We start from the raw sequence: 27708 nt of genomic DNA on the forward strand, positions 1-27708 counted from the left end.
TTTCTAAAGGGGGGAGGGACCACCATCACAAAGTCCTCCATTCCCTGAATGTCAAGCCTCGAGAAACCCTTGAGGGGCACCCGATGAGAAAATGGCTTGTCCCAAAACCTCTTCATCTCGGCCACGCAGGCTGGGACGGCTGGAATAAGCTGTCTCGCTGATGGGAGACATGATGGGAGCCATTTCCCGTCATATAAATCCCTTTCAGCCCCTTTTCCTACCGGCTGAGATGGCCAGTCAATAGACAATCTTGCCGCAGCCCTGCAATACTGCCGTAGACCAGGTCCATGTCCGTCTGCACGGGGGAGGGCGGAGATGGATAGCGTCCTCGTCATCTTCCTTCTTGTCCTCAAGGATGGTTAACAAGACCTCATCATCCTCATTGTCTTCGTCTCCCGCTTCAAACATGGGGGAAGGATATGTGACACATTGTCCATCATCTCTCCCCATGTGTGACACTTCATGGGTTCCTCTTGCCTTAATACTCACCTTAATACGTTAGTTGAGAAGAGAGGCATGGGTCCTTCTTTTCCACAACCGCCACTCTGAGTCTTCTTTCCTGGGTTTTAGTCAAGAAAAAAGCACAGTGGGGGCAACCATCAGGGTTAGACAGTGCGGTATGGGCATGTTTAGCACCCAAGCAAGAAATGCAGAGGCCGTGTGAATCCTTTGCAGAGATCCACGCAGCACATGCACACGGTGAGGAGGACGGCCTTTTCTCCTGGAGCTCTCTGGCTCTTTTGCAGTGGCTATGATGGAGCCTGCACTCTCTTCATACGTTAAGTCCACCACAACGTGAAAAACAGAGCTGCGCCCCCAAAATTAGGAAAAAACACTTAGAGAAAGAAAACTTGCCTTAATACATTAGTTATCCAACTCTAAGCCAAAACTCTCAATAGACCCAAAGGAAGGACTATATTGTGTTCGGACATTGCCGTGATAAGCAATAATTCTGTTAAGTGATAAAGACTGCTGAGAGCAGCTTCTGAAATCTTCCTTGGGGACACCGTAAGAATGATGAAGCAGAAGTTAGTTGTGGCTTATTTCACATTCTCTGAACTGTTTAAAAAAAAAAAAAACCAGTTGACTTCTTTTTGCTTTGTATTTGAACATGTTATCGAGTTAAATATAATAAAGGAAGAAAAAGAAGAGAAAAAAAGGACAGCTTAGCCCGGGCTGTGAGGTAAGCTAAAAGCTATTGTTACAGTACGTACTGCATTTGATGCAGTACCAACTGCAAGGCCTTTGAAATAGTACTTAGTAATCAGTATGTGTGTGTAGTATGAAGACAATCCCAGACATACTACATCCGCCATGTTGGCATTGCCATGTGACCTTCGACGTAATCATAAACACAAAATCTTAAAGGGACCACAGATTAAAGCAACTGCACTAATGGCAAAATGCATATCAGGAAAGTTAACTGAATTAGCAATTTATTAATGTGGGCAGTGTTAACAGGCCGAGGTAAATTCGTTGCCATTAACTTGGCCAGCTAATGGGGCGGTCACACTAGGCTTTAAGCATGCGTATTTTTGTCGGACGCTGCTGCAAATATGGGCAGGAACAGGATATGAAACAAAACTTTCGCCGCTTCACACAAGTTGGATATATAATATTTGAAGCAATTAAAAAGTTATTTTATGTTTCCATCTGTTAAATATACCATTTGTTCCTGTTTTCAACGACACTGCAAACCAGACAAAACCAACCAACTGGTTTTATAATCTTTCAAAGCTGTGTTGTAAAGTACAGGATAGCGCCATACCACTAAAATAGGGCTTAAATTTTTACATTTCTTTTCTTTTTTTTTTTACTAAAAGGTCATACAGTGACATCGCGATCACCAAATTTGAACTTTCATCACCCAGTGTAATATGAAAATGCTATGCATGAGCTTGCGTTTCCGGTCTGCTGTTTTTGGATGCCTTTGAATGGAAGTCACTGGAGCGCTAAAGCCTAGTGTGACCGCCCCTTAAGGCATGATGGAGATCACAAAAAAGGTTTAAAACACTGTGACAACTGTTTTCTTGTTTAAACCTTCACAAGTTAACAATTTATTCAGGTATTGTTAAACAAGTCCTGATTAACCAAGGTTTAATACTTAAAAAGAGCAGACGATTTTCTTTTTCTGAGCTCTTCCGCAGCAGTCCCATTGCATTATGGCATTTATGACTGGTGTAGTGTCCATCGGTTGCACACTGCAAAAGCTCCCAGAAGCAGTACGCCATCTGGGTATTTCTCACCTACTGTACGGTAGTATGCGATTTCGGACGCAGCCATGGCTATTTAAAAAGGGGCGGGGCCACTTGATATGTCCCGCCCTGTCTTCCTGTTTCAGTGGAAATTACGTCCACACATCAATTAACGCTGTGTTTCAAGGCACATCATGGGGGACTTTAAAATATCGTCGCTGTCTTCTCTCGCTTGGTCTTTACCCTCTCTCTTCTTAAAATACTGTAGAATACTCATCTGTAAATCTCAATAAATCTGGCTGACGCAGGCTACATTTCTGGTAAAGGATGAATGAATAATAGCTATTTTAGACATGTAAACTGAATGATTTGTTTGCACAAACACTTGTGTTTAACAACAATGCCTCTGTCTCCGTGGATTGTGGCGCAGGCAGCGGTTAGCGGCTTATATACAGTGACCTTACACAGCACGAGAGGATATGTGATTGGTACAGGACCCAGCCGCTTCAGACTGGTCCAATCAAGAAGTTGCGGGGCTTCATTGGCCTAATTAAACCCCACACCTTCTTGATACTGACAGAAAAAGAATCATGTGAAGAGATTTGTGGCTGTGTTGTATTTTTATGTTGGCTTGTTATTTAATTTGGCATGAGATGTACTTGGGCAGCGTAAGACAGAACCTGAAAGCACGTGTCTCATGCCAAATGCGTGAGAATTGGCAACCCTGGTTTACTGGGCTTGTTCAAACCAACATCAAAGCTCATTCACAAAGCTCATTTTAGCCTTTTAGTTATTGTTGGTATCCTTGAAAAAAGGATAAATTTATAGTATGTGTACTTGGTTACAGTAGGCAATAGAAACACAGATTGTAAGGTAGGAGTAGCTTTTTAAATTGACTCAGGCCGGACCTCTGAATTATGTTACAGTGAGGGGAAAAAAGTATTTGATCCCCTGCTGATTTTGTACGTTTGCCCACTGACAAAGAAATGATCAGTCTATAACTTTAATGGTAGATTTATTTGAACAGTGAGAGACAGAATAACAACAAGAAAATCCAGAAAAACGCATGTCAAAAATGTTATAAATTGATTTGCATTTTAATGAGGGAAATAAGTATTTGACCCCCTGTCAATCAGAAAGATTTCTGGCTCCCAGTTGTCTTTTATACAGGTAACGAGCTGAGATTAGGAGCACACTCTTAAAGGGAGTGCTCCTAATCTCAGCTTGTTACCTGTATAAAAGACACCTGTCCACAGAAGCAATCAATCAATCAGATTCCAAACTCTCCACCATGGCCAAGACCAAAGAGCTCTCCAAGGATGTCAGGGACAAGATTGTAGACCTACACAAGTCTGGAATGGGCTACAAGACCATTGCCAAGCAGCTTGGTGAGAAGGTGACAACAGTTGGTGCGATTATTCGCAAATGGAAGAAACACAAAAGCACTGTCAATCTCCCTCGGCCTCGGGCTCCATGCAAGATCTCACCTCGTGGAGTTGCAATGATCATGAGAACAGTGAGGAATCAGCCCAGAACTACACGGAAGGATCTTGTCAATGATCTCAAGGCAGCTGGGACCATATTCACCAAGAAAACAATTGGTAACACACTACGCCGTGAAGGACTGAAATCCTGCAGCGCCCGCAAGGTCCCCCTGCTCAAGAAAGCACATATACATGCCCATCTGAAGTTTGCCAATGAACATCTGAATGATTCAGAGGACAACTGGGTGAAAGTGTTGTGGTCAGATGAGACCAAAATGGAGCTCTTTGGCATCAACTCGCCGTGTTTGGAGGAGGAGGAATGCTGCCTATGACCCCAAGAACACCATCCCCACCGTCAAACATGGAGGTGGAAACATTATGCCTTGGGGGTGTTTTTCTGCTAAGGGGACAGGACAACTTCACCGCATCAGAGGGACGATGGACGGGGCCATGTACCGTCAAATCTTGGGTGAGAACCTCCTTCCCTCAGCCAGGGCATTGAAAATGGGTCGTGGATGGGTATTCCAGCATGACAATGACCCAAAACACACAGCCAAGGCAACAAAGGAGTGGCTCAAGAAGAAGCACATTAAGTGGCCTAGCCAGTCTCCAGACCTTAATCCCATAGAAAATCTGTGGAGGGAGCTGAAGGTTCGAGTTGCCAAACGTCAGCCTCAAAACCTTAATGACTTGGAGAAGATCTGCAAAGAGGAGTGGGACAAAATCCCTCCTGAGATGTGTGCAAACCTGGTGGCCAACTACAAGAAACGTCTGACCTCTGTGATTGCCAACAAGGGTTTTGCCACCAAGTACTAAGTCATGTTTTGCAGAGGGATCAAATACATATTTCCCTCATTAAAATGCAAATCAATTTATAACATTTTTGACATGTGTTTTTCTGGATTTTTTTTGTTGTTATTCTGTCTCTCACTGTTCAAATAAATCTACCATTAAAACTATAGAATGATCATTTCTTTGTCAGTGGGCAAACGTACCAAATCAGCAGGGTATCAAATACTTTTTTCCCTCACTGTATGTCTGCTAACTTTAGAAGTATATACAAATTTTAACTGGAATAAAAGCTTGATGTTTTCTAATGGACTCTGGATCATATTGTCCATGTGTGCCTGAATGTATGTGTGTTGTGTGTGTAGGCACTGAGTGTGGAGCTCCTCAGTGTGCTGCACAGGATGATTGTGACCCGAGAGTCTCCAAAGATCCAGCTGGCCGTGTTGGAATTGGTGCAGCAAGTGGTGTGTGCCACTCAGGAGCATGTAAAAGAGAAACGCCACAGCACTGAGGGTAAGCCTTTTGCATGCGCGCACACACACACACACAGGAGCTGAGAAATATTAATGCTTTAAATTAAATTATCTGCTTTGCATCTAAGTCTTTGTATGTGTCTAAAATACATTTAATTATGCTACAACTCTAACAATGGGTCACTGTCTGTAACCCCGGTTCTCTGAAACATTGAGTAGAGAGATCTACCTATGGGAAGGGTATCCATGACCTCTGCAGAAGCATCCAATTTCAACAAGTTTGGCTGTGACAGACAGGAGTGCATGGCCAATGCCAGGTAAGGGCATGCCCCTTACCTGAGAGCATAAATTACCTGCACACACTCCTCTTCCTCAGTGAGAAAATTCATTTCTCATGCGGCAAGCGGGGCAAGCTTAGTGGATCTCTCCAATCAATGTTTCAGAGAACCGGGGTTACGGAGAGTAACCTATTGTTCTTTCATCTCATGTTCGAGATCCATCTATGGGAGAAATGGACAACTCCCCGGTTGCCCAACACACTCACAGTGAGGCCCTGTAAGCCAGGGGATGGTCACCTAAATAGGTAGTGCTTGACTCATCCCATAATGACATGCCTGGTTACACCATGCACAAAGGTGATAGTGGTACACAGAAAGAACATGAAGGACATGCTGGTGACATGAGTAAACGAAGCCTGACAGCCCAAGCTTAAAGAATGCGAAGAGGACTTAAGGGAGGAAGGCTACGAGGAGCCCACTTACAGACATATAGGGAACATGTGGAGGAAGCCCTAACAGTCTGTATGCTGGTGACCACATGTGGAGGGTGTCCCATTGCATTCAGATTTGCCCTCTCACAGGGGAAGCCCAGAGGGCCACCCTCTCTGGACGAAGGTGATAGATTTCTCCATTCGCCTGAGACAAGAGGTCTGTGTGTCATAGGAGGGGCCAAGGCTGGGCATACAAGAGAGGAATTATCTCCACCAGCCACGGCGCCTTGGGCCACCTGGGTGCCACCAGAATGAGGGTCAGGTTCTGAACTCTCACCCAGGCTATGGTGGGGGCTGTTAAGCAAAGGGGAGGGAATGCATAGAGCAGCAAATTGGGCCACAGATGGGCCAGTGCATCCACGCTGAAGGGTGTGTCCCTGTCCCTTAACGAGAAGAACATAGGACAATGGGTATTCGCATGAGGTTAAGAGATCTATGGCAGCACAACAGAATCTCTCCCACAATAAGTCCACTACTTGCGGGTGGAGGTGCCAGTCTCCATAGAGTAGGTTCCCACTCTGCGCCCCTGTTCAAGATGCCTGGGACATGGCGCATGTATTAACAGAAGGTGCTGTCTGCTCCACATTAAAAGTCTGTGAGCTTGAGCATGAAGCTTGGGGGAGTGTATCCCTTCTTGGCGATTGATGTGTGCTACAGCCGTGGTATTGTCACAGCGTACCAGCACATGATGCCCCTGGAGGCAGTCCAGGAAATGCTTCAGAGCCTTCCATAGTGTTATGAGCTCCAAATAGTTTATGTGGGCTGAGCGGAGTCCATTTGCCTACACACCATTCACTGTTCTGTGCTCCTGGATGGCTCCCCACCCCGTTGAGGATGCATGTGTCATCACCACTTTTTGCAACATGACTGCCCAAAGGGTAGTGCCATGAGTATAAAACCCCAGGTTCCTCCAGTGACGCAGGGCTGCTGAGCACGAGTGCGTCACCGGGATTGCCCGGCCAAAGTTGCGTAAAAGGCTGAGGTGGAGTGATAAAACCCACTTCATGAATGCCCTCATTCTCAGAAGGCCAAGAGACAAAACCTGAATGGCTAATGCCATAAGGCCCTGTAGTCTGAGCCATGTGCAATATTGTACCTTCGCTTCCTCCTTGAACCGGTAGGCAATTCATTAGGAAGAGCATGTGCTCTCGCGATAGATGCATATGCATGGTTATTGAATTCAGCTCCAGACCCAAGAATATAATAATCTGTGCAGGAGTGAAATTGCTTTTGCTCACATTCACTTTGAAACTGAATGATGTGATGTTCGCGAGCACACGATGAGTGTCTTTCACTACCTTCTCTCTGGAATTGACTGTGATAAGCCAATAGTCTATATAAGTTAGGATCCTGAGACCCGTCATTCTCAGCGGGGCTAAACCCGCCTTTGCACACAAAAAAAACCCTCTCGGACTCCATGAGAGACCAAAAGGAAGAACTGTGAATTCGTAATATATGCCTTGGTAGGCAAAACGAAGGAATTTCCTGTGCAGGGGATAAATGCTTATGTGGAAAAGCATTTCAGATCGACTGATGTGAACCAGTCATTCTAATGAATTAAACAAGAAAGAGTGCTGTGTCAGCATTCTGAAAGCATATTTCCTCATATGTTTGTTCAATACTCTGAGATCCAAAATAGGACGAAATGAGGCATCCTTTTTTGGAACCAGGAAATAATGGGGGTAATACCCCTGGGGGTACCAGCGGGGAAAGGGGGTTTTTTGGCCGCGTGGATGTTCTTCCCCAAGCCTTGGAAGAAGGGGGATTACCCTGCTGGCTTGTTACGAGGTTTTGGTCTGCCAGCATTCTTGAAATGGCTTCCCTCAGGGGGATTAAGTGGCCATACAGGGGAGGCCTGGCACGGCACGAATTTCCTCTGAAGGCACAGCTTGAGAGCCTTGCCCTCCTTCTTTTTGTCATCGTAGCATTGTGGCATTAAAGCGACAAAAATGGCCCAACCAGGCTCTACCATCACTCCTGCAATAGGCCCCTTCTCACTGAAAGGGAGACCTGATAGGTTAAGCCAGAGTGCATGCTCGCCTACTACTGAGAGGGCCATGGAAAACCTTCTCGCCTGGATGGCTTGGTGTGCATTACAGAGGACGGTGTCATTAATGGTGTCTATCTCATTCCAGAGCGAGGGTGAGGGACTGGTAAGATGCCCTCGAGGAGAGACGGGTCGCTTTGTTTGGCCCAATTAGAGAGACCGCGCCGCGAGAGGTCAATGGGAGCACACCATCAACGCTATTTCCCCAATCAGAGTCAGACAGTCCAAAATCAACCCTCTAGATCATGGCCAATTTGAGCCTTTGGTGCCGGAGCTTTTTGGGAAGCACTAGGCAGTGGCTACAGTTCTCAGGGAAATCAATGGCTTCTTCCGCGTGCTTGAGGCCCTTGCACAACACGCAGAAGGGATGAGAATCCCTAGCTGCGATGAGAGCACCGCATTCAGACGGGCAGGCACACGACTGTTTATCTCTGGCGGAAGCCGGAACCAGTTTAGTATGCACCATGGCAGCGAAGCACAGAGCTCAGTCGAGTCTTTAAGGCGAGTAGCAGTTTCTTAAGAAGAAGCAGGCAACGTAATGAGCAGTGCGAGTGTGGGTGGCTTGCAGCGAATGACACGGCTAACCTGGCTAGCAAAACAGACATGTCTGACGGAGGCTGATCTGAGGGATATGTCCTCCTGCAGACAAAAAGTGCAAGTCAGTGAACCAGCGAGCTGTGCGTACAAAATAAGCTAGAGGTCACGAGAAGCGAATATCAACTGAGGAAGAGGAGCATGTGCAGGTCATTTATGCACTCAGATAAGCGGCATGCCCTTACCTAGCATTGGACACTCACTCCTGTCTGTCACAGCCAGACAGTTGGATGCTTCTGCAGAGGACAGGTATGGTATTTAGTCACCATATTATTTGAAACATGCTACAAGAGTTTTAAAACAGAGCATGTTACATTTCAGGGAATCAAGGAAATAAATGTTTTAAAAATATAAAATCATAATTTAATAGTGTGTTTTCTTTTGACTGAATAAATAGACGGATGGCAACTGGCTCGACTCTTCATTTGAACATTTGATCACTATACTCACACTACCAGTATATTAATTTATATTTATATATAATGTAGTAACTCTTAGCAAATGCATAGTAGATATTGGGATGTTCTGCTGCAAAATGCTGAGATGCCAACTTCAGACCACAATTTGCCTGGCAGAAAACCCAATTCATGGGATATGAAAGATGCATTTGCTTTCTCCCCAGCCTGGTCACATGCCCATTTGTGGGAGGGTGTAAGCTAATACGTGCTAATACCTTCAAGACATGTAAAGCTAGCCAACTGCATCTTTTCAAACTGCTGCTTATGCCGACCACAGGGCAGCATCAGCATCAACTCTCTCAGTCTGCCCTCTTCCGTATGCAAGTTTTGCCTTGTCCACCGACATATGCTAGGATTTTTGTAGTAAAACTCTATTTTATCACTCTGCCTGCTAGGACTTTCTTGTTGGTCTTTGTTGTTCTGATGATCACATGCTGTTGCATCTTAAAAGAAACTGAATAAAAATAGTTTTGCTGTTAATGTGACTCACTTTACACCATTTGTGCTCAGTGGATGATGGTGCAGCTGAGAAGGAAACCGTGCCGGAGTTTGGTGAGGGACGGGACACTGGCGGCCTGGTTCCGGGAAAGTCTTTGGTGTTTGGAGCTCTGCAGCTGTGTCTTTGCACACTACTCCGGAAACTTCCACAGCTCAGTCCTAGACTAGCAGGCAGTCCCAGTGGACAGGGAGGTATAGTCTCCTCCCTAAGTGACAGCGACTGCACTCTGATCACCTCAGCTTTAGGGATCCTCTCCGAATTGCCCTCCATCTGCTCTCCTGAGGGTAAGTTAGAAGGATAAAATGTGGCTAATGCTTTAAAGCAATATTAATTTGTTTTTTGTTTTTTTTTAGAGATGCAGTATTGGCCTCTTTATCCAGATCATTTGCAGAGTAAATGATTGGTTGAAAATATATTTATTTTAGATATGATTTTGGGAAGATATATTGTAGGTATATTGTATCTAATGGTTTAGTTGAGTTTAGAATTGAGTTCATTAAGCAGAGTGCAACCAATGTTTTCTATTAACAAGCAGAGCACAGTGAAAATTTGCCTCCCTATTTCTTAGAGGTGGGACTCTTCAGACCCCCTACAATTCAGTGCAATTTTGATTCAGTGTACTATTGTGCAGTTATAAAATGATCTCAATGCATCTCAGTTCTGTACATGAGGAATTGTTGATATAACACAGCTCGTGTACAGCAGGCATTTTGTCTTTCTAACTCCAAAATCCAAAATGTACCCAGACTTTAAAAGTGGAGTTCTGAGTTTGTCTTCATATCTGTTAGCTAGTTTAGCTAATAACGTTTAGCTAACGTATGCATAGTGCACACACTAACCTACACCTTTACATTTCACCAACCAGTTGTTCATACTTGTTGAAAAAAAATATTTTAGTCAAAAAAAATATTTTTATATTTTTACAAAATGTTTATATTTTTATTATGTTTTGATTATGACTTATTTCATATTATGTTTAAACTGATATGTGGCTTTTCAATGAAAATATAAGTATATTTAAGATGAGAATATAATTATGGAAATCGGTGCAGAATCATTTAAAGAGAGAATCATGGTACATCTAAGAATATTGTTTTTTCAACATACTGTACTTCTGAACATGTATTACTCGGGTCTGTTTTTTGTACTCCAGGCAGTGTCTCAGTGTTGCCTACAGTGCTCTGTCTGTTACTTGGGGTGCTGCGGGAGTTGGCGAGTGAATATGGAGGAGTGGGCACAGAGACACTGGTGCCTGGGACACTTCAAGCACTACGCACGGTCCTCTCATCTCCCATGAGCAGAGTGGAGAAAAGCCGCCGTGCCTGGGTCCAGGTGTTACGCTCTGCTCTCATGACACTGCTTATGTGCTGGAACATGGGTAAAGCTACTCTCATATTAGATGGGTCATTCCATCTCAAGTGATCCAATAATTGTAAAGTTGGTTGCTTGACCCTTGTTTTATTTATTTCTAATTTATTATCGGCATTGCAAAACCACCATTAAAAATATATATATTTTACTTGGTTTAACTATGGCAGCCATCTTTGTGTCATGGCACACAACAAATTTTGGTTATACAGCTGTGTACAGAAACCTCAATATTTCAGCTCAAGATGGTCCTAGATCCTGGGAACAAAAACTGATCTCTAGATCACATTACAAGGTATATGCACATGTACAATAAAAACATTTTGCACAGTCTTGTTCATTAAATTTAAAACTTAAGTCCAAATGAAATGCCCAAGATTACTCACAGTTCCACTTTTACGGTCAATTTATAATGGGAAGGGTTTGAGTCTCAGTCATAATTTATTAGGGGGTACCTAGGTAAGTATAGTGTGCATGCAGAACATTTCAGGTATTAGACTTATAATTATAGTTCTCTATAGTAGCATTCTACTGTAAAAATTCTGAGTTTAAAGTTCCACTGGTTACAGAGCTAGGGCTAGTAGATATCTGGGGAAAAGACCACTTTATTCATGCATTTTGCGTAATGAACAGATGTAATATAAGCATAACAAATAATAAAAACAGTATTCAAATCTGCAGAGTTTAGATGCAACCTCCAAACTTACCTGCCTGCAATTTTCTAGTAATCCTGAAGACCTTGGTTAGCTTGTTCAGGTGTGTTTGATTGGAGCTAAACTCTGCAGGACAGTGGACCTTGAGGGCCAGATTTGAACAACACTGATCTATCATGTGGTACAGGTGTACAGTTGGTATACATGAATAGATTTTAGACAAATATGGAATTGCAGCGTTCAGGTGTCATAAACAGAGCTGTGGTGCTGTTTCTCTGATAAAAGTTGTAAGTAACATCTGAGCTGTAGTCACTTACTGCTTTTATAACACGAGTGACATTACAAATTTGTAATTTTCTTTGTTTTATAATTTACTGTGTTCTTTGTAACATGGCACCATGAGAGTTGACTTGGCTTAGTTAATCTTATTTAAATACATCATTGTCTCTTCTTGGTTGAGAATGATGTGCAACCGAATATATTCATCCAGTAGCAGTGCTAGGAAATTGCCACTGATAAAGGGAAATCAACACACATGAGATTCAGTCTTTAACTTTACTTTAACTACACGGTCAGTGTGGTGGTCATATAGTGGTACTTTTGTGGGATAGCACCAGATGGGCTAGGGCTGATTTGTATTTCTGCAAGCGCTCCTCTGCAAGCACATCAGGACCTCATGCGCAAACACTCACATAGCGTAAAGTCTTCATACTAGCGTGTAATGTGAGCCTGTCCTCTAGGGGGCAGTGTCGCATAAACCACACCAGATTTGACCAAATTATAAAACGAATAAATGCGAAGAAGCGTTCTGAAGAAGAGCTCTGTGTTTCCATATCTTGGGCATAAGTTTTATTTTATTGTGGTGAGGGGAAAAAAACATTGAGTGATCATTCAGACTACAAACTAAGTGAGTTTTCACCCAAGCATTTTTGAAACATGCTCAGTCATCATCAGATTTTAAATCCACAATTCTGTCAATCAGGGAAAGACAGATTTTTAGTTTTAATTTTAGTAAGTTTCTGTTGATTACATAATTTTCATTTGGAGTCGGTTGGGGAAAAACTGGATGAGGGAAAATTTTATTGTTTTATTGTTTACACTCTGTCACCGATGACTATATCTGGTGTCCAAACTACATTTTTTCATGAATACACATGCGAGAAGTGACACGGATATATGACTTGAAAACCACGTGAGAAACAGGAGTTGTTTGTTTGCAGATGGATGTAGGACAGAAACAAGTGGTGCGAGTTGTTTACACGATGATTTGTGCTGAAAGTGGGTGAAAGAATGGATTAGCACATGCATCGGGGCAGGGATTGTGTGTGCTACAGAGAGAGTTGGAAGTGAGCAAAAATGTTTGTAAAGCTTCTCCCCTTTATGCTTCTGCCATAGGTTTCCTGGGTTTCCCTTGCTCACTGTGACCTCACCCCATGCCTTGCTATCTCATTGGCTGTAGTTCGTTGCCAGAATCACTGCCAGTGACAACACGGGATGTGGAGTCGCCCGACAGCTCCAGATATTTAGCATGCCAAATATGTTTGCCATTGCTGATGCCTCAGAGATTGGTCGGTGAGCCTCAGCGATGCATCGTTGAGTAGTTCACACATAACGATCGACTGCCATTTGGCGAGCGCTGATTGCTCACCGAGTTGCCTCTGATCAAAGGTCTTTTGTCAGCCAGCTCAGCGACTTGCAAATCGGGCTTAAAGTCATGTAGTGTGAACTAGGCTTAATGCTGTCGGGCCTGCATCTGCACTAGTGACTTGAGAACCTGGACCAGAGCACTGGAATCCGTGTCCGCATGACACCTGAGTTCCTCAAGAACTCAGCGGACTTGGGTTGAGATGACTGTTGAGCGTTTATTATTATCCATTCCTCTGCACAGTTTCAAAAAAGCTAAACAAAATGCAATGTAAACTAGGCAGCTTTCCAGCTGCTTGGTTCAGTTCAGCTCACACAACGCGCACACACACGCATGCTTTGGACCCACTCACTGAGAGAGAGCGCAAGAAAGAAAACAGAATGTTAAATAACCATTCACAAATAAGAATCAGGTGTGCCATGCTAGTTTGCTCATTCCCCCACACTGGAAAACAACAGCAGTTGATGACAGAAACAATGTGAGAGCTGTGAAAGTAAAACCAAAAACAACAGTCAGCGACATCTCCAACAACCTCCAGTGTTCCAATCGACTGTTTGAGCGCAAACATACCACAAGATGCAAACCACTCATTACGTGGAAGAGTCAGAAATTCAGATTGGAATTTGCAAATAAATGCAGAGATGAGCCACAAAAGTTCTGGAACCAAGATTAACCTCAAGTGTGGAAAAAGAAAGGATCTGCTCATGATACAAAACATATGGGGTCATTGATCAAGCATGGTGGACATAGTGTCATAGCGTAGGCTTGCATGGCTACTTCTGGAACGGGTTCACTAGATGTAACCCATGATAGTAGCAGCAGAATGAATTATGGTCTACAGAAGCATTTTGTCTGTATTTGTTTACAGACAAATACATCTAATCTAATTAGGAAGAACTTCATCATGCAGCAAGACAATGAGCCAAAACACACTGCCAACACAGCAAAGGACTTCATGAGGGGGAAAAAAGTGGAAGGTTTTAGACTGGTCAAGTCAATTACCAAATCTTAATACAACTGAAGCTGAGACTGAACGGAGAACACCCTACCCTGACCCCCACCCCATAGAAAAACTGAAAGAAGCTACAGTTCAAGCCTGGAAAAGCATTGCAAAAGAAGAATGCAACAGTTTGTTGATGTCACTGGGTCACTGGGTTGATACTCTTACTTCAATCAAGGGATGTGCATCCAAATATTAAATGTTATTTACTTTCTTCGCCACAGCGAATCATCTGTTTCCATTATGGAAATGAGGTGTTTATGATCTGCGTATTTGAATTGAGGTTTTACACCGGATGCATTCTTGATGGCCTTCCCCTCCATTTTATCTGAGCTTTGGACCGGCACTGAGAGTGCATTAGCTTGTGACTGGGCTGGTGCCCAGTGTGTGGCTCAAGCCCACGATAACGAGATTAAGAGTCTCATGCAATACCAACTGCGTTAGCTGGGCACTAAGTGTTATTTACTTTAATTTACTTAATTAAAGACTGTCTGTTCCAATACATTTGCTCACCTAAAAATTGGGTGGTTTACCACCAAAGGTGCCATGTTCTAAGTTGTTTAACTCATCTAGATGTAAATATAAGGAAATGAAATCTGAAATTCTGATCTGTCAGCTCATATTCATCTTTTGATCTCAAACCCAAATTTTTTTCAGTGTATAGCAAAAACAATGGAATTGGCCTTGCTCTTCCCCTCTTACAGAGGGGACTGTATGTCAAGCATCTGCCATACAAGTCCCTGTGACTTATCTGTTACAAGCTGATTCACCTTTTTATTTTATTTATTTATTTATTTATTTTTTAAAAGAATGTTTGAATCATTAGATCTGTTGTTCCTCTTTTGTAGACACAACAGAATCTGGTGTGGATGAGGTCACTTTGCTGACGGCACTCACCATCTTCCTGCTTTGTGCCAGTGTTGAGGTTACCAATGTAGAGCCGCTAAAGACATGCTGCCTCAGAAAGTTCCAGGCTGGCCTGGAGTCCAAGGACCCCATGGTAAGCAGGGATAAATAGAACATACAGCATTTTACCTAATGAAGAGAAACTGCAGTATAAGGTTCTAAAACAGTCAAGGAGCAATTTTTTTAAAAAAACTTTTGTTTCTATGTATTTCATCAGGATTCTTTGCATGTAATATATTTTTTCTTTGCACATAGTATGCCATCTGATTGTGACGCAGAAATGCACTTATGAACAATCTCTGTGTATGTCTAGTAGTAGTACATCAAGGCAGTTGACCTTTTGATAATCATTTGAGATGCTTTTTTAGTTTCTTACCATAACAAATCACTTAGATGAGTAAAAACAGGCATATTCACCAATTATGCAGTGTAACCAATGTGTTAAAAGCATCATGTTTCATTTTATACTAAAGTTAGTTCTGGTCCACTAATGGTAAATGTTCTGCACTTATATAGTGCCTTTTAACCTTAGCGGTTCTCCAAAACGCTTTACATTGCTTCTCATTCGCCCATACACACACACACACACACTCACACACTCATACAAGGCTCTAGCTTGCCATCAGGAGCAACTTTGGGTTCAGTGTCTTGCCCAAGGACACTTTTTCGTCGTCTTCATCTTCTTCAGGTATCGACGTGTGCTTAGCAAGACAAAATTGTGCTTGAGAGCCACCAAGTCATGGTTTTTTATATAACTTCAGCAGCTCCGGGCACGTGAACAAAAGCGTGAATCTAATTGGTCGGCTAGTTTTTAACGCAGTGTGTCCAAAAAAAGAAAGAACCCCGAGACAAATAAATTTGATGCCACGTGTGTGTGTGAGCACTCCAGTGGGTGTGAACACTCCCATTGACAGCCATTGATTTAGACACGGGGTGTTGAACGGACCATTTAACGTGCTGAAAAAACGTTCCGGTGTGAACAGGCCTTTAGGCATGTGGAGGCATGTGGGCCAGGGATCGAACCACAAACCCACTCTACCACCTGAGCCAATTTATGTTCGCGCTATAAAATTCTAATTATGGCAATAGTTCATTGTTAGTACATTTAAACCGTTACTTCTATGGCCCATCAGTCAGTTGCTCTATCCAGTTGTGGCTTCTTTGGGAACTATTTTTGTTTACATCTGCTTACTTTATATGATAATTTTATGTAGTGTGCTAATACTTCTGGTAGGCACTGTATATAATACTATTTTATTAGTAATACTTTTGGATATTGATAGCCTTTCCTTTACTTTTTAGACCTATTTATGTGTTATCCTCTCTAGGTGCTGAGCCGGTGTTACCAGTTACTGGCGTCAGTGTTTCAGGGCCCAGCAGTGGTGGCAGAGTCATTTATCAGGGGACTAGGCACTCAGCTGGTGGCTCGGCTGCAGCAGGTGGAGAAAAACCGGCCTCGGACTGCCATTGAGCTACAGGCAGTGCAAGATGGTGTCAGAGCCATGGAGTCAATAGTGCTCGCTGCTCAGGAAACTCACCGTCAGTATTTCATGTTGAGTTTAGTTTAGCTAGCATGATCAATTTACCATGTATGCTCCCCAGCCACTTTAATGTGACCTCAGGGACTTGGACTTTGTGGTATGGTTTTAGGTGCCAGACATGTTAGCTTGAGTGTTTCAGAAAATTAGTGTGCATTTCCAGGCATGCAGTATTGCAGAGGCAAATATTACTGTAATGATTATCAATCAGTACACTGTGGTGACCTAGTGTGTATATCGTACATGCCTAGTATGTATTTTCTTATGACAATATACAGTATGTTATCCTAATGTTAGTCAACAGACTCGCATGGCTGAACTGAAATTTAACATTAACTTATCAAGGTTATACTAGGTTCAACAAAGATATAATAGTGTTAGATATATAACATTAGTTAACATACATAAGTGAAAAGTAGCATACATAGAGTTATGGACTGTTATCTGTGACCATTTTAATTGAGAAATATTAACATGGCTGTAATTTCAGAGCTCAGTTTTGTACATCTTTTGATTGGCATAGTAGTGAAAACCTGCTTCTGGTGCTTCTAATCCAACAGACCAAAACAAAGGTCCAAAGCATGCAAAGGCACTGTCCTGCCTAGGCCCAACTTTTTTGTTGTATGCTCCATTAAAACAAAAACTTTCCCATCAAATTAAGGGCAAACACTATGACCTGTACAGTTTGGAAACTTTCCTTACAATTGTTAATAATTTTAAACATATTTTGAAGTTGGGTCCTGCAGAGGGTGCTTTGAATATGTAAGAGATGAAACAAGTTCACATTTAAAAATGTATTTTATGTCATAATCCGATTGAAATATTTGTGGTGTGTCATGGTGTAGGTGACCAGTTGGTGGCTGTGCTGTTGCCCATCCTAGTCTCCTTCCTGCTGGATGAAAACACTCTGGCCACAGCTCCTGAAGCCTCACGTTCTCTGCATGAGTCCGCTCTGCAAGACCTGATGCGCCTCGGCCCGGAGCATCCAGCTGTTTTTAAAGCCTTCATGGCCTCGGCACCACACATGAAGGCCCGACTTGAGGCAGCCATCAAGGGCAACCAAGAGATTGTAAGCGCCAAGGCCAGGCCGACTCGGGTGCCCAGCAAGAGCCAGGTGCCCAGCATCAAACTGAAGACCAACTTTCTGTGAATCCACGGCATTATTGTGAATTTTAATTATTACTTTAGGGCAGGATTAGAGTTATTTTAACTGATTCATGGTTTTAAGGTACTAGTTGATTGTTGCATTGTTCAAATGTGAGCATGTAATAAGGCATTAACCTCTATGAGGATTTTGATTTAAAATGATATTATTCAAGCTAAGCACACCAATCCTATGCAAGCAGAGAGAAAACTAGATTATGGTACATAATGCAGACATTGTTGTAAGATATAGGACCTGGTTTATTTCCCTTAAATTGCATTTAAAATCTGAAACATTAAAATTGGAATATTTGAATACCTCCATACATCCAAGATGTAGTAAAGTAATGTTTGTGTTCTTGTATTAACATTGTGTATTAACTACATATTAACTCTATGTAAATTTGTCTGTAATGTTGAAATAAAACATTTTAAGTCTCTAGAGACTGAAGTACAGTACATTAACAATTAGCCCTCATTGCAAATATGTGGTTTTGCTTTTCTGCAGTATAATTTTAAATAAGGTACTGCACTGATGCTGTTGGTGCAACTGTTATTTAAATAGTAAAACTGTTCAGTATTTTAAGAATGCATGGAAAGCTGATCACTTTTCATACTTTTTAAAGGTATTTTGCACTGCTGATTGACAGCTGTTGTAATCTTGTAAAGGAATGTAATCTAAAACAGTCTAAATTAAAGGTTATATTAAACTAAAAGTGAAAGTTTTGGCTATTCAAGTGACTTTCAGAAACTATTCAATCAGCCATTAACTAGAAGAAATTTGAGGTTTACTGAACAAACCTGTTAATGGAAGAACTGCTTATTTGTGAATATCTGTTTGCTTCTCTTAGTTCTTTTGCTTTATATAAGATGATATCAATTAATTTTGTAATTTGTAATCATACCAGATAGCATTTTATATGGTGTCAAATAAATAGATTTTAAAAATAATAATAATAATTAACCAAGGTAATGTCAAGGATAAAATGTTTAGTTCTGTATGACAGAATGCCTTTAGTCTTGCTAACTTGAACAAGGAGATGTCCTAATAATATCTTATCCTGAATATTTTGTACTTCAAAGTCCATGCATTATGTAATGTACACAACATTACACAGCAATAGTGCAACAAGTTTAGGGTGCCATTCACGTTACAAGGTTGAAATGACAATGACTTTTTCCTTTAAATTTGATGACAACACAGAACAGGAGTAGCATCAGGATAATTGTCCAATCTTCCTTCTAATTAAAACCAGTGTGCTTCTAACTATATTTTCAGTAGCTACATTGATCTGTTAACAATTGAATATGAAGACACTGACTATAACCCGTGCTCTTATGTACAGAATTAATAATCACAACAAACAGATGACTCTTTTTTTGTGTCTCTAGTAACCATTAAACATTGTCAGTATTAAATTGCTGTTAAAAGAATGTTGCTTTGAAGACCCTAAATTAATTATTTGGAAAGAGACATGGTTGTAGTGACATTTTTAGTTTGATGAAGTTAGATTCTTTTCATTAGCATATTTTATGAGTAACTGAGTGTATGAGTTTATTGCCCTATTTTGCCTCCAGTGGAATAACAGACTAGCTCTTTTTAATCTTTCAATTCAGTTACAGGCCCCAAAACGATTATAATCAGAATGAGCTTTATTGCCAAGTGTGTTCACACAAGGAATTTGACTTGGAAAGTGAAGCTTCCAGTGCGTACACATATGACAGCACATAATAAGAATTTAAAAAATAACACTATAAGCTTAAAGCAGAATAGACATGGTACAGATGCTATGTACAGCTATGTAAGGGGTAATGCAGTGTAGAGAAGATGGAGGTATATATAGGTAATAGAATAAATAGGCATGAATTTACAGTGGGGAACAAATTGCACTAGGAGGGTCATTGGGGCAGTTAACTGTTCATGAGGGAGATAAGGGCTTGTGGTGAAAAAAAAACTGCTCTTGTGTCTGGATGTTCTGGTGCTCCGTGTTCTGTAGTGCTAGCCAGAGGTCAACCATTCAGAGAGGTTGTGGCCAGGATTAGTGGGGTCTGAGATGATGTTTCCTGTCGATATCCTCATTCTGGAGGAGTACAGTTCCTGGAGGGAGGGCAGAGGAGCACCAATAATCCTTTCAGCAGTCTAGACTGTCCATTGTGGTCTTATGTCTGACTTGTTAGCTGAACCAAACCAGATAGTTATTGAAATGTACAGAACAGACTCAATGACAGTTGAGTAGAACTGGGTCAGCAGCTCCTGTGGCAGATTGAACAGAATTGTTCTGATCTATATGGGTCTCCCACTTCAGTTCCTGTGAGACGGTAGGGCCCTGAAGGACTCCACAGTGGCCACAGTGCTGTCTAGGATGGGGGGTGCTGGGGAATTCCTCCTGAAGTCCACAAACATCTCCACTGTTTTGAGCATGCTCAGCACAAGGTTATTTTGACTGCACCAGACAGCCAACTGTTCAACCTCCCTTGTCCCCATCCTGGATGAGGCCAATGACTTTGGTGTCATTTGCAAACTTCAGGAGCTTGACAGAGGGGTCTGTAGATGTACAGCCATTTGTGTAGAGTGGAGAGAGCAAACAGCCCTGAGGAGCATCAGTTGTGCTAATTGTGCAAATGCTGGATATGAATTTTCCCAGATCCACAAATAGTATCATTGCATAGGTCTCTGGTCTGTTGAGGTGTTGCTGGATGTAACATGCATCATCCTCTGACTGTAGTTGGGGTGTGGGGGTTAGGGTGTGGGGGTTGTAGCAGGAGGTGTTAGCGGTTGTGTGGCGAGAAGGTCAGAGTGGGTATGGGGTGTGAGACTGCCCTTTTCAAATCCGCAGTAATTTAGAACACAGGTCCTAATTTCATTTGGTGGATCGGTTTAGAGCTTCTGTCAAGCTGTTCTACGCATGTCTTTAGACATTTATGCGTAACTCGATTAAAACAAATAAACATGAACATCAAATGCAAAGCGAATAAAAATGTTTAAATTACTTACTAAATAACAATGGGCTAGGTCGGTGGTGATGTTGAGTGGACACGGCGTGTTCGTTAGCGCCCCCGCTGGCGGGTTGTGGAAGTGCAGCGTTGTGCCTCGTGATGCGGAGCCTCGACGCTGCTTCCCCTCGACGGCTCCATTTCGCTCCGAACAGTCTTCTGCTTCTCCGTTCACTTTGACCTTTAACTTTGTGTATATATGTAAGAAAGGGGATGAAGAAGCGTTAACTTTTTTGCTTTCCCGACTGCTATATTTACGGTCTGATCTAACCGTCATTCTGATTTCTCGGCGTCTCCTGAAGAGCGGTGAGTTTGATTCTATCGGTGAGGTAAAGCCGGCAAGGTTTCCTGTGCGCGCGACGGACTGAAGCGGCCAGGCCTCGCGCTCGCGCAGAACTTTACGCTCCCGGATTTGTCGGTAAACACAAGGCCGTGTTTGTTTAGCTTCACTGTTTATACACAAACTTATGATAGACAGACAGATAGATATGACACTTGTCATAACTGGCAGTGAGAATGTTTTAACCTTCAGTCAGTCGCTTTGTATATTATTTGAAGGTTTAGTGGCTCACGGTAGTGTTTCTTTTCTCAAGAGAATCCTAATCCTACCAGCTAGCCGAAGTTAGCCGGGGCTAGCAAGCTAACATGTCTGTTGTAGTTCATCTGAACTGGGAGGCTTTATTAAAATAAAACGGTATAAAACATTAGAACCAGCACAGCGTTTAGTTCAGAGCCTGTTTGAATGAATATATTAGACTATAAGTGAAATAAGAAAGATGTGCTTGTCTAGCTAGCTAACACGAACCAGTTCAGACTCGTCCAGGCTGATGATTTTTGACCAGTGAATTATATTTATTTAGATACTTAGCAAGTCGGCTTGTTTTGTTCTCTCTGTGTGTGTGTGTGTGTGTTTTTTTTTTTTTTAAGATAACAGCTACTAAATGTACAGGATTTTAGTTCGACAGGATTTGCTAAGAGTGAGGTTCGTTAGGGTATTCTGAGTGTATCGGGTGACAGCCGTTTGTTGGGCTGAGCTGTTAATAAGTATTGACCGTGTAACTTAGCTACAGTTGATCCTAACAGCAGTGTGGGCCTACTTTCTGCTAAACTAGCATTATCTCACCAACAGAAAACATGATCTAAGCTGATCTAGGCCAGGGGTAGGTAGCTAACTTTACTTCTTCGTGCCGTGGTGTCTGGATGAAGTTGGTACATGAAGTAATAGTCTGAATGACTGAGAGCCAAACTGTTTTATAGTGTCTGGTTAATTTAGTCCAGCCTTACTGTTGAAGTACAAGTATGGTACACTGTTAGTTGATTTAATCAAGTCTACCGATAAAACTCTTGTCTTGGTTAACTGCTTGCATGATGACATCGCCTGCAATGAAGTCGCGTTTGTGACTCATCCAGAAACATTAGATGTGAATTAATCTCTTCTCACTACCGCAGTCAAATAAAGAACATTCCCGTGTTATTCCCGTGTACACACACTAGGGTTGTCACTGTACCTAAATTCACTGGCATAAAGTTGGTTTGACGTTGGACATTCGATATTCGATATTCGCAGATATGCGGAAATTAAGGGACCGTCTCTAAAGTTACATACGACATTGTTAAACACATTTCTGACTTCAATAGCATTTGAAGGGAATGACTTACAGTCATATAACCAACTGTACAGTGTTCATCTAGGTGTCCGCTATAATGCACACCTTTTAGATTTTTGATATTTAACAAAATAAGCTATTAAGTCATATGTAAATATTGTCATGTATTTTATTACTGCATGGGCTCATACACAAAATAGACCATAATTTAAAGCTCAATAGCATTTGAAGGGAATGACGTACAGTCACACTCCCAACTGGAAAGTGTTCATCTAGGTGTCAGGTATAACGCAAACCTTTTACATTTTTTATATTTAATAAAATAAGCTATTAAATCGTATGTAAATTAGATCTGAATTTCACTGCAGAATGGGCCCATACGCAAAAAATACCATAATTTAAAGCTCAGTAGCATTTGAAGGGAATGATTTAGTCACACATCCAACTGGAAAGTGTTCAACTAGGTGTCAGGTATAACGCACACCTTTTTAGATTTTTGATAGTTAACCCTGTGCGTCATACCTGATACCTAGAAATCCTTCAAATCCTATTGAGCTTTAAATTATTATATTTTGTGTATTGGCCTATTCAGTAATGAGGTACATGTCAAATTTAAATGTGATTTAATAGTTTATTTTTAACAAATATCAAAAATGTAAAAGGTGTGTGTCATACCTGACACAAAGTTAAATATCAATATAAAATGTATTTTTAAAAATGCCATTCTGTATACTTCAAGTATTTCATTATTAAAGCTGCTAGGAGTTATCCAGACAAGAGTAGAGATGTTTTTCTGACTGACTGATATTAAAGATGTAGACTGTGCTAGCCACACATCTATTATTTTCTAACACATAAATTTCAGATATATAACTATAGCTCATCAAAAAGTCTCTGGCATGTAAAATTAGTAAACCCCATCATGTCCTCACATTTTACCCCAATAAAAGTTAAAGCATTAAATGGTTAATAAGGACTCCTGACCGTATTAGTGTTAAACACGTGTATGCTAACATTACGTAAACAAAGGATGTTTTCTTGCAATAATACACTCAAAGTAAACTATGCTACAACATTCATAATGCAACTGCTACCATCATTTTAAACTCAACTGCTTGAATAAAAACTGCGATTAAGCAGCCGTTCTTCCTGCAAGCATGGTTAATCTATCGGCACATAAATTTTAAGAGTGCGGCTTTCACACAAAAACGAGCGTCCGAGAGAAATACATGTATTTCGCCTACTATATACAGTATCTCACAAAAGTGAGTACACCCCTCACATTTTTGTAAATATTTGATTATATCTTTTAATGTGACAGCACTGAAGAAATGACACTTTGCTACAATGTAAAGTAGTGAGTGTACAGCTTGTATAACAGTGTAAATTTCCTGTCCCCTCAAAATAACTCAACACACAGCCATTAATGTCTAAACCGCTGGCAACAAAAGTGAGTACAATCCTAAGTGAAAATGTCCAAATTGGGCCCAATTAGCCATTTTCCCTCCCCGGTGTCATGTGACTTATTAGTGTTACAAGGTCTCAGGTGTGTTAAATTTGGTGTCATCGCTCTCACACTCCCTAATACTGGTCACTGGAAGTTCAACATGGCACCTCATGGCAAAGAACTCTCTGAGAATCTGAAAAAAAGAATTGTTGCTTTACATAAAGATGGTCTAGGCTATAAGAAGATTGCCAAGACCCTGACACTGAGCTGCAGCATGGTGGCCAAGACCATACAGCGGTTTAACAGGACAGGTTCCACTCAGAACAGGCCTCGCCATGGTCGACCAAAGAAGTTGAGTGCACATGCTCAGCGTCATATCCAGAGGTTGTCTTTGGGAAATAGACGTGTGAGTGCTGCCAGCATTGCTGCAGAGGTTGAAGGGGTGGGGGGGGTCACCCTGTCAGTTCTCAGACCATATGCCGCACACTGCATCAAAGTGGTCTGCACGGCTGTCGTCCCAGAAGGAAGCCTCTTCTAAAGATGATGCACAAGAAAGCTCGCAAACAGTTTGCTGAAGACAAGCAGACTAAGGACATGGATTACTGGAACCATGTTCTGTGGTCTGATGAGACCAAGATAAACTTATTTAGTTCAGATGGTGTCAAGCGTGTGTGGCGGCAACCAGGTGAGGAGTACAAAGACAAGTGTGTCTTGCCTACAGTCAAGCATGGTGGTGGGAGTGTCATGGTCTGGGGCTGCATGAGTGCTGCCGGCACTGGGGAGCTACAGTTCATTGAGGGAACCATGAATGCCAGCATGTACTGTGACACACTGAAGCAGAGCATGATCCCCTCCCTTCAGAGACTGGGCTGCAGGGCAGTATTCCAGCATGATAACGACTTTTGACTTGCTAAAGAAGCTGAGGGTGAAGGTGATGGACTGGCCAAGCATGTCTCCAGACCTAAACCCTATTGAGCATCTGTGGGGCATCCTCAAACGGAAGGTGGAGGAGCACAAGGTCTCTAACATCCACCAGCTCCGTGATGTCATCATGGAGGAGTGGAAGAGGACTCCAGTGGCAACCTGTGAAGCTCTGGTGAACTCCATGCCCAAGAGGGTTAAGGCAGTGCTGGAAAATAAGTGTCCACACAAAATATTGACACTTTGGGCCCAATTTGTAAATTTTCACTTAGGGGTGTACTCACTTTTGTTGCCAGCAGTTTGGACATTAATGGCTGTGTGTTGAGTTATTTTGAGGGGACATCAATTTTACACTGTTATACAGGCTGTACACTCACTACTTTACATTGTAGCAAAGTGTCATTTCTTCAGTGTTGTCACATGAAAAAATATAATCAAATATTTACAAAAATGTGAGGGGTGTACTCACTTTTGTGAGATACTGTAGTAGGTAAGCATGTGGTTTAGGACGCAGCCAGGTAACCAGCAGAGCTGCTGCTGCTTTGGCTCTAATATTTTCTTATTGCATGGTGCACCCATGAAAAGTTCCAGACTGACCACCTGTTAGGCAGGGTGTCAGTACCGGGTTGACCCGGTACTGTCGGCACTTATGAAAATCTGATACCATCAACTTTTTCTTTTTAGTAACGACTTGGTACCGAAGTACCAGTACTTGACAACCCTAATACACACACACGTGATTTGCTTTGTACACATCACTAATTTTTTCTAATTTTTATTAAGTGCTACAAGTTTTTTTTGAACTACTGAGAACCTGTTCTCAACCACTTAAATGCTGTGGTTTGCAGCTTGTGGATGGCAGCTTGTGGTTTGAGCACGTTTTGGACTTGGTGCACTTCATCTCTTAGCTAGTTATTTCGTTAAATAATTCTCATTTCTTATAAGGTGTCTATTTTCTGTAAAGCACCCTTTTTAAAAACCAGACTAGTTGTCCTACTTAAAGGGATCCCACTGAAGGAAATGCATTTGCAAATGCAAAATCTTAGGCCAAGCTGGCAAGGATGTTCATGCAGACGTTCTCACGCAAAAGGTTTTAGCGTATTTACAAGAACTTTATACTCTTTAGGAAACACTTTGATATGGATGATCTTGGGTGTTTGTGCTGTAGGTGTAATGAAATCATTCCAGTCTTTTTTTTTTCTTTTTTTAAATCTGAAAACTTTTTGTAATGGCAGTATATACATTTTAATATTTTTGTATGTTTTAGGGGGATTTGATTGACCGCAAAAGGAAAGAAAGCAAATCTTGTACTATTAGGGTAAACTGGCTACAGTAAGTTTATGTTGCCTGTCAGATTCAGGCCTGCTGCATGTTTAGATGGTTTTTATTGCTAATGTGCATTTAATTATCTCGGGTCTTGTTGAAAAATAATGTAAAAGAAAGCCTTCTAAATCTTTGTCATCTAGTGTACAAAGATTCTGTCCATTTGATATTTTCCCCAGGTTTTGAATGTCTGAGGCTGTAAAATGCTTGATGAATTTCTGCAGAAGCCTTGCCTTTTCACTTCTTATAGTCCTATGTTAAGCTCTTCAGCACCAGATTATTTTTTTTTGTGCATATTTTGTTGAACTGTTTGTAACTGATTGAACAAATTGTAACTGATAATTACACAGCAGGATAAATTATGTGACTGAAATATACTTAAGCTACAGTTGCTGCTTCTTTACATTAGTTTCCTCCCGAAAAAGCACAGTCTTTATATACATGATTATATACAGGAGCTACTGATTGATTTTGTTAGCATTACATATTAAAGCAGTTTAGCCACATAATAAACAAGTCTGGTGATTTTTAAATTGTTTAAGCGAATGATGGCATATTAGACCTGTTTATAATCTTCTAGTCTCTAACAGCGAGGACAGCCCTGCTCTTTTAGAGCAGTCCTCACGCACTTGTGCATAGCTGCACCTGCCTGAGCACTTTGTTAATCAGGATATGATAGAACACTGTTCAAGGATTTATCAAGTAATAATGGTAATAGATGCTGTGGCATTTTCTGCTGAAGTCTTAATAGTTTCAAAGGGATTTGTAGTTTACTGCAGAACTGCATTTGTTGACCCAATCAAGATCATTCACCCACTCAGATTTGAGGGTCTTGTTGTGTTCAAGATAATACACTTTGATTACTTGTACTAATATCTGCTTATCAAATCAGTGTGAAAGTTAATCAGCTACAAGGACTTGAAGGTGTCCATCCCAGTCCACTGCTTCTGTTAACTCTGAAGCCAATCTGTCTTTTTTCTTTATTAATCTAGACTTTGTCTTTTTCCTTCAGGGTGAAGACTTCATGAACCTGCAAGAGGACCAGTGACTGCTCATACTCTTTTCTCTCATCTGACCGGCGGAAGCTGTGACAGGGTGTCATGGCTGATGTGGACCCGGACACACTGCTGGAATGGCTGCAGATGGGGCAGGGTGACGAGCGCGACATGCAGCTCATCGCCCTGGAGCAGCTCTGCATGCTACTGCTTATGTCCGATAATGTGGACCGCTGCTTTGAGACGTGAGTGCAAATGACAAACATCAGTTACAGTTAGCTGTGAATCAGAGGAGGATTTTCCTTCTCTCTATAGTATAAAACTATTATATTGCTTGTGTGTTGTTACTGTGAGGTTCTTTCAAGTGCATAACTTGAGCAGCTGGCTAATCCAGTTCTTAAAATTATTGTAGCATTTTGTCCAAAAATCTTCTAAATTGTGAGGAGATGGTTTAATAAAAGACCTTTTATTTTTGCATTTATGTTAGCAGAATATTCTGCGAATGGTCCAACGTGTAAGCAGTACATTGATTAGTGTGTCAGTTTGCCTTTGCACATCTCTGTATCTTTTCTTCATTCTTCTTCACACTGTCTTTAGGTGTCCTCCAAGGACGTTTCTTCCAGCCCTTTGTAAGATCTTCCTGGATGAAAGTGCCCCTGACAATGTTCTGGAAGTGACCGCCAGGGCCATCACCTATTACCTAGATGTGTCGGCGGAGTGCACACGCAGGATAGTCGGCGTGGACGGAGCCATCAAGGCCCTCTGTAACCGACTGGTGGTGGTAGAGCTCAACAATAGGACTAGCAGAGATCTAGCAGAGCAGTGTGTAAAGGTGCATACCGTTACCTAGGCAAAATAAA

At 41.7% G+C, this 27708-nt stretch overlaps 2 protein-coding genes and 1 long non-coding RNA gene across 15 annotated transcripts in view; 2 read left to right on the top strand and 1 right to left on the bottom strand.

Moving 5' to 3' along the window:
* The window catches only part of heatr5a (HEAT repeat containing 5a), an 87961-nt gene extending 69934 nt beyond the window's left edge, over window positions 1–18027 (top strand). For all 3 annotated transcript variants that reach the window (XM_053632102.1, XM_053632103.1, XM_053632104.1), the window contains 6 exons: window positions 4834–4981; window positions 9320–9592; window positions 10462–10686; window positions 14823–14974; window positions 16209–16419; window positions 17264–18027. In XM_053632102.1, coding sequence (XP_053488077.1) covers window positions 4834–4981; window positions 9320–9592; window positions 10462–10686; window positions 14823–14974; window positions 16209–16419; window positions 17264–17568 — 1314 coding nt within the window. In that variant the 3' untranslated portion in view covers window positions 17569–18027. The remainder of the gene's footprint in view (window positions 1–4833; window positions 4982–9319; window positions 9593–10461; window positions 10687–14822; window positions 14975–16208; window positions 16420–17263) is intronic.
* Window positions 17432–22559, bottom strand: LOC128612194 (uncharacterized). Of its 5 annotated transcripts, XR_008386698.1 has the most exons (4): window positions 21889–22559; window positions 21128–21231; window positions 20557–21019; window positions 18240–20471 (listed from the first exon to the last, which is right to left on the bottom strand). It is a non-coding gene; the product is annotated as an uncharacterized LOC128612194 (long non-coding RNA). The 5 variants fall into 5 exon arrangements; XR_008386695.1 differs by lacking the exon at window positions 18240–20471 and adding an exon at window positions 17432–17562 and having other exon boundaries at window positions 20557–21231; XR_008386696.1 differs by having other exon boundaries at window positions 18240–19659; window positions 20557–21231.
* hectd1 (HECT domain containing 1) overlaps window positions 20725–27708 on the top strand; it is a 51828-nt gene continuing 44844 nt past the window's right edge. For 6 of the 7 annotated variants that reach the window (XM_053632095.1, XM_053632099.1, XM_053632097.1 and 3 more), the window contains exons 1-3: window positions 20725–20861; window positions 26866–27093; window positions 27446–27680. In XM_053632095.1, coding sequence (XP_053488070.1) covers window positions 26954–27093; window positions 27446–27680 — 375 coding nt within the window. In that variant the 5' untranslated portion in view covers window positions 20725–20861; window positions 26866–26953. The other variant, XM_053632096.1, reaches the window with a different exon arrangement.

This window comes from Ictalurus furcatus, chromosome 9 (genome assembly GCF_023375685.1).
Source record: "Ictalurus furcatus strain D&B chromosome 9, Billie_1.0, whole genome shotgun sequence".
Classification (NCBI taxonomy): Eukaryota; Metazoa; Chordata; class Actinopteri; order Siluriformes; family Ictaluridae; genus Ictalurus; species Ictalurus furcatus.